This window comes from Asterias amurensis, chromosome 1, assembly GCF_032118995.1.
Source record: "Asterias amurensis chromosome 1, ASM3211899v1".
Lineage (NCBI taxonomy): Eukaryota > Metazoa > Echinodermata > Asteroidea > Forcipulatida > Asteriidae > Asterias > Asterias amurensis.
This window is the reverse complement of record NC_092648.1, coordinates 26,394,590-26,413,147: the sequence shown is the minus strand read 5'-3', so window position 1 is coordinate 26,413,147 and position 18,558 is coordinate 26,394,590. Positions and strand designations below refer to the sequence as shown.

At 39.1% G+C, this 18,558-nt stretch overlaps 2 protein-coding genes across 2 annotated transcripts; one reads left to right on the top strand and one right to left on the bottom strand.

The window, feature by feature from the left end:
- Positions 1-178: 178 nt before the first annotated feature.
- LOC139934808 (organic solute transporter subunit alpha-like) lies at positions 179-16,290 on the bottom strand. Its single transcript, XM_071929214.1, has 7 exons — positions 15,884-16,290; positions 13,946-14,106; positions 12,751-12,824; positions 9,657-9,827; positions 7,826-7,943; positions 1,783-2,026; positions 179-567 (listed from the first exon to the last, which is right to left on the bottom strand). Exons 1-7 carry the CDS (start codon positions 15,960-15,962, stop codon positions 191-193), a joined length of 1,224 nt encoding a protein of 407 aa, XP_071785315.1. The 5' UTR covers positions 15,963-16,290; the 3' UTR covers positions 179-190.
- LOC139940628 (echinoidin-like) lies at positions 4,127-5,669 on the top strand. The gene has a single exon (XM_071936975.1). The coding sequence runs from the start codon at positions 4,992-4,994 to the stop codon at positions 5,496-5,498; it is 507 nt and encodes a 168-aa protein (XP_071793076.1). The 5' UTR covers positions 4,127-4,991; the 3' UTR covers positions 5,499-5,669.
- Positions 16,291-18,558: the final 2,268 nt, after the last annotated feature.

The window sequence follows — 18,558 nt, the reverse complement described above, 5'->3', positions numbered from 1 at the left end:
ATCATACCGATAGAGAGGCAACGGTATGAGCTTGTAATCTCTCGTTTTAATCAGTAACATTTACTTTTCATAATTTTAAATCAGCGACTATTAGTTATTAATGTTTGTTCTTCTTAAAGCAGTATGCAACTTTATCTACTGTGCCCTTTCAGATAAGAAAGTGTAAGTGTATATATATATTCACACTCATTCACACTTCAATTACAGAACCATATCGACCCATCTTTTCATCCACACATCCCGTGCTATATCTGCGCCGGCGCAGTGGAGTTTCCTCGTCTGGTTCTTCTTCTTCTTCTTCAATGATTTCATTAGCCTCACGGGCAACCTCGACCCCGGGGCTCATGTTTTGACTCTCCGATGGCTTTGTAATCAACCCCGTCAATGCCTGCGACTGCTTGTCGTTGTCGTACGCCGACGACTTAGCAGCGGCTGAACCGCCGCTTCTCCGCTTGGCCTGTAGTTTGGGCGGGATGTAAAGGATGTTCCCTCTGAGCGTGCGCAGAAACTTGAAGCAGATTGGCTGGAAGACGAGGCTCCAGATGATTGTCAGAAAGCAGTTCCAGACTGTAGATGAGAAGCCAGAGAGACTTTGGAAAATAAACTTTGTATGTCAAGCATGATTTGGTCGTCCTCTTTAAATTGCTTTACCGACATCGATCCGTGAACAGAGAGGGCGTAAACATCAAAACACATTCTTATTTAATCACTTAAATAGAGGTATCAAAACACATTTTTATTTAATCACTTAAATAGAGGTATTGGGTTTTTTCTCTTCATTTTAAATGGATACATTTAGAGATTTGGGTTTTACAGACCCAGCGATTTCATTGGAAACAACGATTTTATTGGATAAATTTACAGTGCAATGAAGCTTTCCAAAATGTCTGTGTTATGATTGGTCAGAGGCAATGTTTGTGATTTGACTGCGAATCCCCATATGAAATGGATACGAGGTCAAAGGTGATTATGGACGGAGATTGATGACGTAGGCTCAATGCAAATCTCTGTCGTAAATCATGAGCCTTGAAGTGTGACGTCAGATGTTCTGGCTAATTACTTATTTAGTTGATTAGTCCGCTACTTTAGTTAGTTAGTTTGTGATTGGTTGGTTGTTTGCCTGGGCCCAATGTCATAGCACTTCTTAACGGTTTGCTTAAGCCTTAGCGTATTTCACAGGTTAGCAGAAAAATTGGGCGGCCATATTGCGTGTTTACCGTGGATTTGCATTTTGACGTCATTTATTTTCGTGCGGTAAGCACCGGAAGGTTAGCATGCCTTTTCGTGTGCTTACGGTAGGAGCGCTATGAAACAGTAAGCACAAAATCGGCCGCATAGCAGCGCTACGAAATTGGGCCCAGGTTACTTGCTACCAAGCTTGTTTGAGTGTGCAGCGTGGTTAACTACAGGTTGACTATTTGACCCGAACCCAGGCTGGTCGAACATTGGTTGACTACTGTGGTTAGAGCCAGCCTCCAGACCATGGTCCCGATAGCCTGTTCCATGCTAATGGTGTAAGGCGCAGAGGGGAACCAGTGACATTACAACGTAAAGGCTGAAGGCAATTGAGAGTTGAATCGTGTACCAATGGTTGACTAGACTTCCAAACGAGTCGTTCGAGTGGGTGCGTCACTGCACCATGTACGTTGCTAGTCAGTTATTGTCAACCTCGGGGTCGACTAAAATTTGCTCTTAGTTGCTTGCCTATTTGTTTTATTTCTAGTTGATAATTTATTTATTTATTAATTTATTTATTTGGGGTTGGTATTCAGAACGACTTACCCTCAACCCTTGCCTTATAAGGGAATGGGTTAGCACACGGTACAGCAACTATGGCGAAGGTGATGATGCTTGGTTGCAGATTGGTAATCAAGAGACCAAATTGAACCACAAGAAACTTGGGTACTGTGGAGTAGTTCTCAAGACGAGGCTTGGTTGCATGATGTATGGTACCCAGTACCTGCATAGCGGTCATTGTGCTTAATACGGTGACGATGGTAATCCACAGACCTGGGAGACCAGGGTCCTGTAAATAGTCAATACAAAGCAAAATGGTTATCGATTACGATTAAAATATCAACTATTTGTCACTACTTATTTCTGCCAAACTGTCATGTTTTGAGAAAACCGCGTTGAAGGTATACTATTTTTGAAATCATTTACTGTTTGCTAGGAAAACTTTGAAACTTTTTCAAGTATGAAAGTGGAGATCCTAAATATGCAAGAATATTTTTGTTCTATTCATGATAGTTTTTGTTCTATTCATGGTTACTCACTAATTAAACATGTTAAAAAATGTTTAATTAGTGAGTAATTACCTGTTTAACACGAGGTTCTTTTTTTGAACACTGCGCGAACGAGGTATGTTTATCGATTAAAATATCAGCTATTTGTCACTACTTACCTCTGCCAAACTTTCATGTTTTGAGAAAACCGCGTTGAAGGTATACTATTTTGGAAATCATTTACTGTTTGCTAGGAAAACTTTGAAACGTTTTCAAGTATAACACATGTTTAATTAGTGAGAAATTACCTGTTTAACACGAGGTTCTCTTTTTGAACACTGCGCGAACGAGGTATTTGTGCGTACTGCGCGTCTTGTTCAAACCAATGCGTACAAAGATGAGGATCTGTCCGAGCGTGATTTATGGTCACAGAATTGGCCCTTTGGAAAACTAATTAGTGTAATTGGAAAAAAACATATAAATATTTAGCACTGGACGCTTCGGGAAATTATATTGATGTCACTCATAACATACCAAGTGTGAAAGTTAGTTTGCCAAAATGTGTGATTTTTTGAAGATTAAAACGGTGACGTATTGATTAACAACCCACGATGTATACATTGTTGGTAGCGGACACTAATTGTAGGCTAATTACTCAAAATAATTGTTAGCACAAACATTTACTTTGTAACGAGCAATGGAAAGCTGTTGGTAGTTTAAAACATTGTGACGGCTCCCTGTGAAGTAACTTAAACGTTGTTTTCGAAAAAGAAGTAACTTTTCACGAATTTGGTTTCGAGACCTCAGAATTAGATTGTGAGGTCTCGAAATCAAGCGACTGAAAGCACACAACTTCGTGTGTCTCCATTATTATCTCGCAACTTCGACGACCAATTGAGTTCAATTTTTGACAAGTTTGTTATTTTATGTATATGTTGAGATAAACCAAGTGAGAAGACTGAATTATCAATAGTGTCCAGTGTCTAAACAACCATATATAAAATCTATACGATGGTTACATTTTGCCTGGTTGCTGCACTTTCATTTGAAGTGTGTGTACACTGGGAAGAAATGTATCTCAATGTATAGCGATAGAGGCTATATGACTTTTACCCTCATCATACATTCATCAGAGTTACTATAATTATTAATTTATTTAATTTCACTTCATTTGTTGTTGTTTGTTCATTTGTTCAGCTGGTGCTGCTGATGCTGTTGTTCATTGTTTGTTTTTGTCGTTGGTTAAAAATTGTATTTATCTCACCCGATGGGGTGCTTTTGGGACGCTAGGTGGCAGCAGACTTAACAGGCCATTGCGCAGGCGCTTACTCAATACTGTTGAATGAGGTGCATGCTGGTCTAGTTAGCGATCAAGTCTGACACCTGCACCTCATTCCTCGACAAATAAATGTGCGCGTACCGAGTATTTGCGAGGGAAAACCATACCTCAGCAATAAACTGAAAGGTATAATATACAGGGTGGCAATAAAAACACCCATCCACCATCAAGCAAACACAATAGGACCTACTGCCCCAGAAACAATCAGGAATCAAGCTCGAAAGATACCAATAAATGACAAACGTTTACCCGTTTATGAAAAAGCATTATTCACGGTGCCCATCGGTGTATTTGCACGGTGTATTTTTGCGGTTGTAACCAATATCTGTTTTGGTCATTAGTCAATGGCTAGTGGATCGAAACAAAAGTTTTCGAAGCGCATGATGTGTATACGGCCCACACAGACCAAGCGCAAGATCTGACCTAGCCGAACCATATGTTGGCCAATATCTTTCACCATCAACTTGTTACTTATTTTGCTGATGCAGGTTTATAGCTGATTTCTTAATAACACAGATAAAAAGCAACGCAAAATACAAAATTGACGCAGAACTCACCACAAAGGCTATTATTGGCTGAGAGTCGTGCGCAGAGCGTATACACCCGTGGACGTTTCCATTTTGTCTGTCATCAAAGATGGCGGCCAATGACGTCATGTGCAATTCATGACTGAACAAAAGCAATCATGATAATGGCGTCCCTCTTGAAAGTGCGGGGAAAGTTGGACCAGCGACCATTAATGTCAACTAGTCAAATCCATTGTTACCTACACTTGAGATACTTAATGGCTATATCCGTAGGCAAAATTGCCAAACGGTCAACTACAGTCGGCCTTGATCTAACTCGCAGCTCGACTTTTTATTTAAATGTGTGCGTTTTCACGGCTGTAAAGCAATAACTGTTTCGGTCGTTGGTCAAGTCAATCACCAAGTCAATTATAAGCGTTGCGTAAATTATTTAGAATGCAGCACAAAACAACGAGCAATGCGAATTAGGCACCATCACCGACCAAGCGTAAGATCCGACCAATGAGTTGCCGAGCCAATGGGCCTGTATAATTATCCTTCACCATAATTTCAATTAGCAGAATGCAATTGATCTTGCTGACGCAGTTATAGACATATTCCTTGTGTGCATTGGTCTATAGATACGAATGAAAAGTACCTCCAGGAAGTCGATTGACACATAATTAATTGACTGTTATTGACATCGGCACAATCACTTTGCAGTGACACCGAAACAGGCTCTCAAATCTAGCCATATTGGTGAACAAAAGCTACATTGAGAACGAGTACGTAATCGGCGCTGGTGAATGCTTCTGCTCTATTGCAGTATCCATTGTAAACGTGTCTTATAATCATATATGCCATTGCTTAAGTTGTCAGTTCCGGTAGTTCTTGATAGCAGACTGCTTTTGGTTCCCGAGTATGGCGAGTTCTTTGAGTGTCATCACTATCAGTATTCTTGCAGCTCTCCTTCAGTCGCATTTCCTCATCGTATCTCCCTGCATGTCCTGCATCAGTCCGTGGACAAGTTTTGGGGATCATTGCTACCTTCTTGTGACGAATGAGACGACATTTGATGAAGCTGAACAGCACTGTCAGAGTTTGTCACGCCTTGGCAGACCATCTCATCTGGCGTCTATTTTGAGTCAAGAGGAATACGACTTCCTCCTCTTGCTTATCAAATCCGTGCACGGCGGAGAAATCGGCAAGAAAACTTGGTTCGGCTACCGAAAGAACAATAGCTCTTCAACTTGGCGCTTTATCGACGGCAGCCCTTCAGGAGGCTTTATCAACTGGGACAACAGACACCCCATCGGCCATGGACTGTGCGCCGAGATACTTGAAACGACCGCTAGCAACTTGTGGAATGACCTGGCATGTAGTTACTACCGTAGGGGATCTGCTTGTAAGATAGCAGCCAGATTGTGAGTGAAACCTTTACAGTTTTTAAAAATAGGGTAAACTGAACTGTAAAAAACTGTAAACTGTATATAAGTGCAACTGTGACTTACTGCCTACTGGCTTTATGATGACTTAAAGGAGTTACTTAAAGCACCAAAATACCTCACAGAAAACTTCATCCTCTACAATACTGCTAATTCTGAAGACCGTAATTATTATTATTATTATTAAAAAAATTATTTGTGATAAGTTATCGTCGAGCCTGGAAGAAAATCGGAAAAGGGTTTCAAGCAAGTATACTGAAACTGAACGTGGAAGTTTTTTTTATTTTCTTGTTCTGCTATTCATAACACTTTGCAGGAAACTTAAAGTCCACATGGGGATGAAAACAAACTTTTTTAGGAGTAATTAAAATAATATTCTAACAGTCAGGCGCTGTTTTTAAAGGGAAGGTACACGTTTGGTAATTACTCAAAACAAATATTAAATTATAAACTGACTTGTAACGAGCATTTGAGAGCTGTTGATAATATAAAATATGTTGGAAACGACTCCCTCTGAAGTAACGTAGTTTTTGAGAAAGAGGTAATTTCTCACTAAAATAATAAAAGACTTCTCGCTAGAAGTCTTCTATTCTTATCTGAAAGCACACAAATTCGTCCAACAAAGGGTGTTTTTTCTTTCATAATTTTCTCGCAACTTCGATGACCAATTGAGCCCAAATTTTCACAGGCTTGTTATTTTATGGTTATGATGGGATACACCAAGTGAGAAGACTGGTCCTTGACAATTACCAAACGTGTAAATGTACACTCCCTTTAAAAGAGCTTGGTTACTGCTTACATAATCTATTTTGACGCTGAACTTTCGATCGATTTTCAGCTTTGAGGGAACACAAAGCGAATTCAAAACGAGTTGGTTAATGCATACCGTATTAGCAAAAAGAACACTTCCATAACGAATGCTCAGCGTGTTGCAGGCGTTTGCAACTTATGTCCTACGATAGTCTAACTACTGCATAGCGCGCGGCAGGGTATTGCCGACGATCACATGTAGTAGCCTACCATGAGTGTGCTTCTCGACGATTGAAATAATAACTGCACTTGACATCGTAGTATCCTCATGCGAACCCAATTTTTATAAATCAATTCCTATAAACGCTGCCAATACGCCATTATACGGTAGCTGTAAGTTAGAACCACGTTCAGTAAGTTCTCTGGTCGTCCGGAACACATGAAGTACGTTCGACGTAGGTTCAAAGCACGTTGCTCATAGGTTAGAAATAAGTTTTTGGTACGCTAGACATTATCTCGACGTATGTCGACTTATGGTTAACTTACAAGTAACGTGTGTGAACGCGATTCAACGATCGTATAACGCACATACAACTTATGCGGAACTTATGAACCACACGCTGGCACACGTCGATAATTTTTGTGCATGCACAACATTTCTCGACGATCTCGCCTTATATGAAACGCTACCTAAGCGAACGTATGACTTATAATATGACGTATAACGAAGCGGCATTGATGTTGCCTTGTAAAGTAAGGCCGTGTCCGAAACGACGACTTCGGCTACAGCTACGTCTAGATCTGCGCGTCTACCAGTGTTGAGGAATAGGCAGACGCGCGCGATCTAGCCGTAGCTCTAGCCAAAGTCGCCGTTTCGGACACGGCCTATCTGACCCTAAACTCCATTCGGGGGCTCTGTTGCATGACAGACGATCTTTCTGCACAGTGCACATTACATGCATTGTCCGCTTTACACCAGCGATTGCGCAATTACATTGTTTGGTATTATTCTACAAAAGGGCAAATTAGGCCCCAGAATGCGGGCTTTTTATTATTCATGTGGTTAACCTACACGTTAGGAGGAATCAGAGATAATGGCTGAGGGGAGTACATCGCAGGGGTTGTGCCATGACTGAGGAGAACCACAAACTTATTTATTTATGACTTGGGTAAGAATTATGACGTCATGCATAAACATTAAGAGAGGCGTATTGACATAGACCGGTCTTCTCACGTATGCATAAAGTAACAATCCTGTGAAAATTTGAGCTCAATTGGTCGTCGAAATTGTGAAAGGCGGAATAATGGAAGAAGAAATACCCTTGTCGCACAAGTTATGTGCTTTCAGATGCCTTGAATTCGAGGAGGTCTCCAATTCAATTCAAATAGTTTAGTGAGAAACTACTTCTTTCTCAAAAACTACGTTACTTCACAGGGAGCCGTTTCTCACAATGGTTTATACTATCAACAGCTCTCAATTGCTTGTTAACAAGTAAGTTTTATGGTATTTTGAGTTATTACCAATCGCGTCCACTGCCTTTATATTAAATTAGGACTTACAAATATAGCTTTCGTTGAGAATGATCCATCAATGATGAACATTTGAGTCAGAAACAACATCGCTGGTCTGATCACTGCAATTTGCATGACCAACATCTCCAGTCTAATGTACTGCTTCCTGAAAAAGAAAAAAAGAAAAGAAGAAGACATAAACCAGAATATATACGACGTTTTATGCAATAAGGTAATAGACCTTTTTATGCACATGACGTCATTTCAGTAGGGCGCCCTCACCTAAAGGTCAAAAGGCGGATGTTCATTGGCCAATCCTGTGCCCCGCGCGTACAAATTTGTGCGTTTCGATTGCACCTCTCAGATGGCGGCTGGATGACAAACTCAGTGGAACTTAGGGTACCTAAGATTAAACAAATTTATATATAGTATAATGTACAATGAACAATGTACGACCAGTATTCGTTGTGTACCATGGGATACGCTCTTGCCATTCACAACGGTTGTGATGTATTATTTACAAATGATTTCAGTAATTCTTTGTTTTTGCACCCTATTAATAGTGCTATCTCTTCTATTTGTAATGCCCAAACCTTTTCTCCAAAATGCCCAAATTTTGTTCACACAAAAGGCTGGGTAAAGTGAAGTTAACAAATAATTGGTTTAACTTTTGACCAACCACTCGTTAAAAGGCGAACCATCAAGCCTAGTGCTTTGCCCAATTGGGCCCAATTTCATAGAGCTGCTTAGCACAAACAATAAATTGCTTAGCATGAAATTTCTTCCTTGATAAAAACAGGATTACAAACCAAATTTAATTTTTTTTGCATATTGGTGGTTTGCTATCCTGAAAATCATGTGGAAATTTTGTTGGTAATCTTGTTTTTATCAAGGCAAAAATTTCATGCTAAACATAATATTTTTGCTTAGCAGCTATATGAGATTGGGCCATGTGGGGCGGTTGATCAACTGGTAATACAAAGTTGGTTAAAATTGCCATCAACAATTATTAAAATGTTTAACCATATGTTTAAAGGTACTAAAGTTATTATTATTTTTATTTTTATATTTTCATTTATTTATACATGTTAACATATAGAGTGATTTGTTTACAGTCAATATTATTGTGTGCCCTTTCTTTTGATATAAAACTTACCATAAGCTGACTTACATGTTGTAATAATTCTGTCGCAAATTAATGTTCAAAAATTGTCCTTATACAAATTGTATTCAATGACATTGAGGATGTCATAATGAAATAGATGTCTTTTCTGAAGTGACTTATTGGTGTTGTAATTTTGTTGCATTTGGTATCGACTTTGTTGCATTTATAGAGTTCATGGTCCCATCAGAGTCACCACCAATGTGCTATTAGCCTTGTTCAAGTCTCTTTACGCAAGCACCCCGCTCTGAATTTAGACGAACTGCATATACTGCGTAGGCCCCACCTAATTTACAGTTGATACCGTGGGGTCCCAGCTTGGTTTTTCAAGGTTTTTTTTAACCTCGTACAAACGAAGCCGCAACTGATTCGGTGTCGTTGTACGAGGTTGAAAAACCATGCTTCGACCCCACGGTATCAAGTACTGTTATGTGCCGTGCAGTATAGTATCTATGCAGTTCGTGAATTCAGAGCGGGCCAGTGCTTGCGTAAGAGCCTTGGACAAGGCTACTAACGTGCATACCGTTGCACTTGGCAATGCAAACACCCTTAAACAGTCCTAAACATAAACAACATGCCTGCAACAAAATCCTTGCATTTTGTTGCATTGGGCATGGTTCTCATTTCAGCTGTGTTCAGTAAATTCTGATGTATTTGGCAGGGTATGGACCATAATGGGGGAAAGTGTTTTTAATTGTATACAAAAATCATTCTTACTTCTTGAGTACACGTGAATAGCACTTCTCCGGGCAGCAGGTGCAGCAGCAAGCACATGGCGGCCGATTGTACTTCACTGGGAAGTCTTTCATCTTTCCAATCATGGCATCCTCACCTCCGAAATAATCCACCAACAGGTTCAGATAGTTGTAGATGGTGGGAAATAAAAACCTGGCAAAGAGTTAGTTTTTTTTAGTTTAGTTTAGTTTAGTTTAGTACCTTTATACCTTTAGTACAATGTAGAAACATGTAACCATATCTGTTGAAAGTAATAAACATTGCGTTCTGCAAAAAACAACAACTATACAGGCAAATTTAATGCCACTGCTTTCATTATAATTCTAAGCTTGAATGCTCCCCATAGGATCCACATCACGTGACAGATTTTAGAGCGAAACAAAGGGAGAGACGTTAGGTACATGTTTGGGGCTACATTCATTGGTCAGGCGACATTAATTAGGGTTCGTGCTACTTTTATGGGCCGCACAGACGTACAAATATTACCCACTTGTGACTTGGGGTTGTTGACTTCCAGCTTAAGGTATTTTGTGTGACATATTAGGCCCGATAAAAAGGGCACTATCTGTGGTTGAGAGTGATAAGGCAGTGTCAAGATTATTAGTCGGACTCCCCTATATGAAATTGGAAAGAAGAAAACAGTTCAAGAGTCACTAGATAATTTTCACTACTCGTAAAGCTGTGCACACCTTTTATTACTTTTTGAATATTTAGTCTTTACGGGGGGTTATTTTAGTGGGTGCAACCGTAGAATCATGCGTTTTTCAGAGGTCCGTGTAAAACAACATTGTTATACGCACAAAATAAAACAATGGGCGTGAAACCAGTTACAAGCAATTTCAATTTTCCGTCCCAATATCACGCCTTCGTGCATCACCAAGCTAATCCGCCTCCACAGTTTGACCAGCATGCAGCATCAGAGTCCAGCTTTCTCCAGACGATCAGGACATACTGAGCGAAACGTCGAGTTGAAACCAACGGTTCTTTTCAGAACCAACTCAACTCATTTTGAGATAGTCATTACATGGTGTTACCGCAAACTTTTCTACATCGTATTGAAAATATATATATGGAAACTTAATTTCCATGATGAACATTCTTAACTGGCAATCAAGGGCCGATTTCACAGAGCTAAGATTAATATTATATTTGAACAAAACATCTTAATTGCTAAACAAAGTGTGATGCCACAATACAAAGATCACCATGACAACAATAGAAACTAATTTTAAGATACTCCCACACTAGCTCAGCTGGTCAGAAACCCAAGTTCTTGAGGTAACAATGCACTAAACCGCTGATTACAAAACTCATTCTGCTAGAATTCTTCACAATATATAGGTATAGGAGTACAGTGCAGCTAGAAAAATTTATATTGCGACGTCACAGCCCAATTTGTTGCCGACCGAGGTCGAAAACTATGGAAAGCCATAAATGCAAGAGCTGTTGATATTATAAAACATTGTGAGAAACGATTCCCTATGAAGTATCGTTATAGGTTTTTAGAAAGAGTTAATTTCTCACTTAAATAGTAAAAGACCTCTGACCAGAATAGAAGCCTTTTATTCCTATCTGAAAGCACACTATTTTGTACAACAAGGGTGTTTTTTTCTTTCATAATTTTCTTGCAACTTCAATGACCAATTGAGTCCAAACTTTTACAGGCTTGTTATTTTATGCACATCTTTGGGATACACCACGTGAGAACACTGGCCTTTGACAATTACAAAACGTGTTCAGTGCCTTTAATTTAAATGTTGCGAAAAAATGTTGAATTTGGTCAGAACGAGTGAATGTCTTGCTAACATTTGGCCGACCGTGCCAACCAGCGCGGTTTGCTTACAGAATGCTCAGAAACATATAGTGGTTACATTTTTAGAATAGATGCAGTCCATACGAAACAGAAAAACATACAACGAGTCTCTTACCTCGCGTTAAAACATGGTACAAATGGTTTTTCCCCGAAACACTCCAAGCCAAAATTCTGAAAAACGCGAGGTCGAACAAACCCGCGCGACAAAGGAATCGTGATGTCATTGATGTGGAAAATAGCGCTCTTAGCTGGCCGAAGCTGGATGTGTGCAATCCAATTGGGGATAATCGCCACTGACGTAAAGGGGTCATTATAAGCCGTTTTTGACTCTCGGCTGAAAAAGCCGGTGGAGAGGTGCATTTTTGACTTGAATTATTAATTACCAAATGCAAGTTTTAAGCGTAAAATGTTAAAATCGGTATCTATGTCTGCTTGGCCAAAAAAAGGTAATAGTTAAAATATTGAGATTATCCAGCAGCCGCTGTTTACAGGAACACGTTGCCTTGGATCGGTCGAGTTGGTCTTTGAAAAGCGTTTGTAACCGTTTTTTATAAAATGCATATGGGTAGAAAGATGTTAATAATAATAATAATAAGACTTGTAATGCGCACATATCCACCCTGCTGGGTGTTCAAGGCGTTGTAAAAGTAGAATACAATGATCCACACAAACATGCCTCGAAATTGCGTGGTTTTCCTTTTACCTCGTCGACTAACACGTCGGCCATTTATGGGGGTCAAAATTTTGACTCCCATAAATGGCCGACCATGTTAGTTCGCACAGTAGAAGGAAAACCACGCAATTTCGAGGCAAACTTGTGTGGATCATTGTATTCTACTTTTAAAACATCTTTCCAACCATATGCATTTTATAAAAAACGGTTACAAACGCTTTTGTTTTGACCAACTCGTCCGATCCAAGGCAACGTGTTCCTTTAAGCTGCTCACATCCGGCCAACGCTGTGTAATCTTCCTCCATGGTGTAATTTACATGGGGATTGTATACATTGTGCATGTGCACTTTATCGTGAACTGGTCCCCGACCCTGGTATGACACTGGTAACCAACATCACAGCGATTGTGGCTGCATAACTCACACGCTTTGCGTCCTTTCAGAATTTTCAGTACCGACCTTTTTTTCGTTCATCATCTAACGTATCTCCATCTCATCTCCATTGGTTCAGTCAGCAAAATATCCTGCCGGATACATCTACGCTAACTTGCGTACTAATAACATGAAACCCATTGGTTTATAAATACTTACAAATTGGCAGCTGTAATTGATAGAAGAGCTGCTTTAGGTAAATATATCCCGAACAAGGAGACAATGCACATCACCTGAAATAAAAACGGATTGGGGTGGAGGGGTGGGGGAGGAATCTTTACATTTGAGTTTTTATGATTTGTTTTTGTGCGGATGTGGGGTGGCCAAAATCGGTAGCTTGTACTGCCTTTTGACGATAAATTTGTTGTTTGTAACATTATTTAATAAGAACTCAATCCGCGGTAGTGTAGTTAATAAACTAAAGTCCCAGCCAATTGTCTCTATCTTTATTATTATCTCGCAACTTTGACGACCAATTGAGCTCAAATTTTCACAGATTTGATATTTTGTGCATATGTTGACATACATCAGGTAAGAAGACTGGTCTTTGACAATTACCAATATTGTCCAGTGTCTTTAATCAGACAGGAAAGAAAGAAAGTAATGAATACAAACATTCAATTGAGTGACTCAAGATTTATTTTTATATAGCCCACACAAAGATCATTGTCTTTGGGCGAGTTTCTGTATCTGTGTTTGTGTGAAATAAAATGCATTTCGTTCGTGCCCTGTCGCCGAATATACTCAAGTTCATTCCCAAATACGGCAGCCCAGTACTTGAACTTGGTTTACAAAATATACTCATTGGTGAAATATTACTTTTTCATTTCAAGAGTATTAGGCAGATTTCAGCTCCTGATTATATTCTGCGAAAATGCGCTGCGAAAATGTGCATGCAATTAATACAGGTTTCCCCGGCCAATATCTCACACAAATATTACAACTTCAGGCCTTTCATTATAGGCATCTGAATGCACTTAATTATGTTGTGCAACAAGGGTGTCTTTTCTTTCATTATTCTCTTGCAACTTCGATTACCAATGGAGTCCAATTTCTTCTACAGGTTTTTAAATTTTATGCATTATGTTGGGACACACCAAGTGAAAATACTGGTCTTTGCCAATTACCAAATGTGTCTAGCCGTCGATTTCACCAAACTCTTCCTAACTTAGGATTAATCTTACTTAAGGACGAGTAGAGTTCCGTATCCAAAGACGTGTAGGACGCATTCGGGTTACTCTTCCTAACTCGAATTAATTCTAGCGTTTCGTGAAATCGGCTGCAGTGCCTTTATAATTATTGTTTTTGTTTTGTTGAAATTGGGCGGAAAAACCTACACTATTTGATTGCTTACCGGCCACAGTGAGTAGATCCAGATCATTGATGACGCTCTCTCACTGTGTGGAATATTCTTGGTGATCCAAACGATACCGTCAATCATAACAATAGTCTGGATTACGGTAATGACAGTAGCGAGTATCACGCAAGCCAAACCACCGGGATTGTACTCAAAATCTAAACAGAGAAACATACCAGACCTCTAACTGTGAATTTAAAGTCTTTTTTGAGTCCTGGACCAAGGTTTATAATATGTAAGTACACGATTTCTGCTTACGGAGCGGCCGTAAGCATAAACTACATTTAAAAGTGCCACGCAAGGCAAATTTCACACAGCTGCTTAGACACAAAATTAAGCTACGTACAACAATATTATGCTCCAAAAGGTTTACTCGCCAAGACACCATGTGACTCACTATTTTGTGACTGGGTATTCTGTTCATGTATGATGAGCAGGAAACTGTTATCTGCTTAAGCAGCTCTACATTGGGCCCTGTCAGATGGTTCTTGTATTATATGGGCGACCCAGTGCATTGTGTCCAAATAGTCTGGTTCGTTTATAAAATAAAACCTTTTTATATGGCGCCGTTTTTAGGCGGATAAGCCCGCGATAAACAGAGCCATGAAATTGGTCCAGGTGTAATCAACTGGCAAACGCGTTGTTAAGAAATTCAGGCACCCTGGAGCTAAACATTTTTATAGTTTGGCTTTACCTTTTTCTTCGAAGGACTCCACATGGACTGACTTAAAACTAATGTCAATTTTGTCTAATGTAAGTTTTTTTTTGAGTTGCCTTTTACCTACAAGATGAGTTTCTTATGAAGCACTTTTTAGTATCTATCTGGAACATGAAGCGAGACTTTCTGTGCGCCCGCCCAGACATAGACATGTTTTGAATAGCGATATTGGATAAAAACATTAGGCGTGATATACAAAGGTTCAAGAACATTGCTGGTATCGAACATAAGTTTGAACGCAAACCTCGGTTTAACTCAATAACGATACTGCATTTTCCGAAAACTTAAACAAGATGGCTGACACAAGCTAATAAACAGCATATGAAGGCTTGTGATTTGAAAAAATTACATGAATTGTCCGTGAATATACATTCTAACGAACTATAAAAACTTCAGATCTACAAGGCATTTATCGTAATTTACAACAGTCTAGAACGAATAGGCCACGCCACAAACAAACTCATTTGAAGCGGCGAATTTTTTCTATAAAGCTTTTTTATTCCAAATCTTTAGACATTTATATATTGCCCCAAGTTGTCCTAAGGTTTATACAAAAGTATAACACTGTCATAACTGTATAACACTGTCATCGAAAGATGTGTACAACCAGACGAACTTGGATTCAGAAACAAAGTTAAAGGAACTTTTTACACAATGTCCACAGATTTACATTACATATAATTGTTTTTGTTGATAACGGTAGTAGAAAGCCTCTCTTAAAATATTACTTGCTGAGGTGCTGTAGTTTTTGAGAAATGTCACGAAAATCATTTTACTCTCAGTTTTAGCATGTCAAAACGTATTAACCAGTTATGGTATTTTACCATAACATACCATAACTGGTTAATACGTTTTTACATTAAAAATAAATTTCGTCTCACTGACAGACTGAGACAAAAATTATGTGTGACATTGTTCAACTCATTTCATAAAAAACTACAGCACATCAGCGAATACAAGCTTTCTACTATCATTATATTTAAACTTTGTAAGTTTAATGTAAATCTGTGGACATTGTGTAAAAAGTTCCTTTAACTTCGTTTTTGAATCCAAGTTTGGTTGTACACATCTTTCGATGGCAGCTTTATATTTTTGTTTAACCTTAGGACAACTTCTATTTCTTGTAGACCCTTTAAGGTTATACAAAAGTATAAAAAACTGCCATCGAAAGGTGTGTACTTGGATTCAGAAACGAAGTTAAACAAAGCGCAACTTACACTGAAACATCTCTGCAGCAGTGGGATTTGTAGTACAGTTGAATTCCATGTGGGTTTCTGTCATGTTGACCTCGTCCATGGCTTTTGGTTGTTAGTTTGTTTTATAACATCAGAGACGAGAATGCAAGTCTCAATAACACACCATGATCCACCATAAACAAACGAGGTTCAAATAAGTCCAAATGTAATCATCAGATCGAGCTAAAGACACTAAATTGACACTGATTCACTAAACTCAATAATATATAGAATAATATTTATGGTGAAAACTGTGCAATGGCAGACTCTGTGACTTTGCCCAGCGTAGTGATATTGTTCAGCAGACAATGCAGTATATACTGTGAACCTTGGAATCAATATGGCCATGTTTACACACTGAAAACTATTTCTGTAGAACTTTTTACAGGAGAAGATTATTTGCCGCGGAGGTGAATACAAACTTAACGTTGTGTAGCGAATGGTAGACCGTTTTTACCAAAAGTCAGTTTGTGCAAATAGATAGCTTTTTGTTTAGCGGTGCTCGGGTTATCTCCCGGGCTATTTGTAGGGCCAAGTGCATAGTTCGGAATTAACCACAGACGCTTAGGCCCAACCACACTTTTCCTGTGTCGAATTCTTATCGTAAAAATGATGAATAACATTCGGTAAGAGGGGATGTTTAGTGCATGTCAGCTGTGCAACTAGAATTGTGCAAGGAACATAGGTCAGAACACCCCCTCCCCCCTCCGGACTGTACAAAAAAAGTTAGTTTGGTATTAAACCACACTTGAAACTGTAGTGTTAATTGTTAATACCACCATGGAAACTACAGTGTAAATTTTTAATACCACAATGGAAACTACAGTGTAAATTGTTAATATGACCACAAGGGAAACTGCAGTTTAAATTGTTAATACCACACGGGAAAGTATTTTTTGCGCTTACAGGCTTGATAAATTGGGCCATGGTCGATACACTCCAATTGATACACTTTTTGCAAGACAATGAAATTCAACTGAAACATGTTATGTTATATACGCTGTATTTAATGGAATTCATTTAACTGGGTTAAAGCTACCGAACTGTACCAAGAAAAAGGTTTTGACTTTCGAAAATTTTTGTGGAGCTGACTATACCTCTCGCCCAACTCTCCTATGGAAAGTTAGCCTCCTGAATATTAGACTTGACCGAAGTCACGTTCTCGTGCGAGAGGTCCTTAAGCATACCCATATATAGCTATTAGTGGTCCCGACCCGAGAAACAGGTTGGGGGAATGCAGAGCAGTTTTCTAGCGATGGCACGGAATTGGGACCTTGAGTCAAGTCTAACTGAACATAGGTTACTAACACAGAGCTACTTACAATAACGAGGGAATTGAATAGTGAAATAAAAATTATGTAAGTAAATAACCATCAAAAGGTATAATACAATAACTAATATATAGCACGTATTCAAAGATATTGCCTTTCGTTTGGTTAAGAGTGCGTCACATGGTATATCTTGTTTTTACTAGAAACTTGTGCAAACGCAACGCGTTAAACACACAGCAACCACAGTAGTGTACTGTTTTAGACCTTTGTTACGCTGCCTCCATCTTGGCCATGTTCTTCGTATCGAATAACCAAAATGAACAATAATACTCATTTTGTACAAAAGGAACCAGACTATTCTGTAATTCCAGCCTCGGTTTGGTAACATTGGTATCAATGGGAGAAATTAAAGATGGCTGCACCATGATACAGGTCTATACCCATAGCAACATCAGCTTATTGGTGTGTTTAGGCACATCTACGGGTTAATATTAAACTAAATTAATGACTGCTTTTGCCCGTGCTATGTTAAAACTACGACTCCTTTCCAAGAGTTGGTCTTTGTATAGCGCTTTGTAACCCTTTGTTATAAAATCGATATGGTTAAAAGATGTTGTAAAAGTAGAATAATTTGATCTACACAAATATGCCTCGAAATTGCGTGGTTTTCTTTTTACCCTGTCGACTAACACGGTCGGCCATTTACGGAAGTCAAAACTTTGACTCCCATAAATGGCCGACCGTGATAGTTCGCGACGTAAAAGGAAAACCGCGTGCAGTTTCGAGTGATACTTGTGTGGATCATTATATTCTACTTTTAAAACATCTTTCTAACCATATGCATTTCAAACGCTTTTAATTGACCAACTCGTCCGATCCAAGGCAACGTGTTTTCAAAAATTTGACTACTCTGGCTGACCGTGTAAGTTCGCGACGTAAAATGAAAACCGTGCAATTTTGAGTGTTACTTGTGTGGATCATTATATTCTACTTTTAAAACATCTTTCTAACCATATGCATTTCATAACAAACGGTTTCAAACGCTTTTTATAGACCAACTCGTCCGATCCAAGGCAACGTGTTCGTAATAATGTTTGAAGATAACAAAAGAATTTCGAAAAGAGGAATATTAATGTTACCAACGTATAACAAAACAATTGTTGCACGCTGTAATTGGGGTCCATGGGTTTTGTAAAAACCCCTTGGAAAATGGCACCCTCGGCTTCGCATCGGGTGCCATTTCCGCCTCGGGTGTACAAAACGCATGGACCTCGTCACATCACAGCGTATTTACGGTTACTATCACATTTTCACCAAAGTATTTATGTTCGGATAGATTCGTCTTTCACAAAATGTCAAGTTAAATCTCCGGTCTTCTTTCGTTTA

Coding starts and splice junctions, on each gene's coding strand:
- LOC139940628 (XM_071936975.1), top strand. CDS start 4,992: ATGGCGAGTTCTTTGAGTGTCATCACTATCAGTATTCTTGCAGCTCTC.
- LOC139934808 (XM_071929214.1), bottom strand. CDS start 15,962: ATGGACGAGGTCAACATGACAGAAACCCACATGGAATTCAACTGTACT. Junction 14,107..15,883: donor TGCTGCAGAGATGTTTCAGT/GTAAGTTGCGCT, acceptor TTCTCTGTTTAG/ATTTTGAGTACAATCCCGGT. Junction 568..1,782: donor TTATAAGGCAAGGGTTGAGG/GTAAGTCGTTCT, acceptor TCTCATCTACAG/TCTGGAACTGCTTTCTGACA.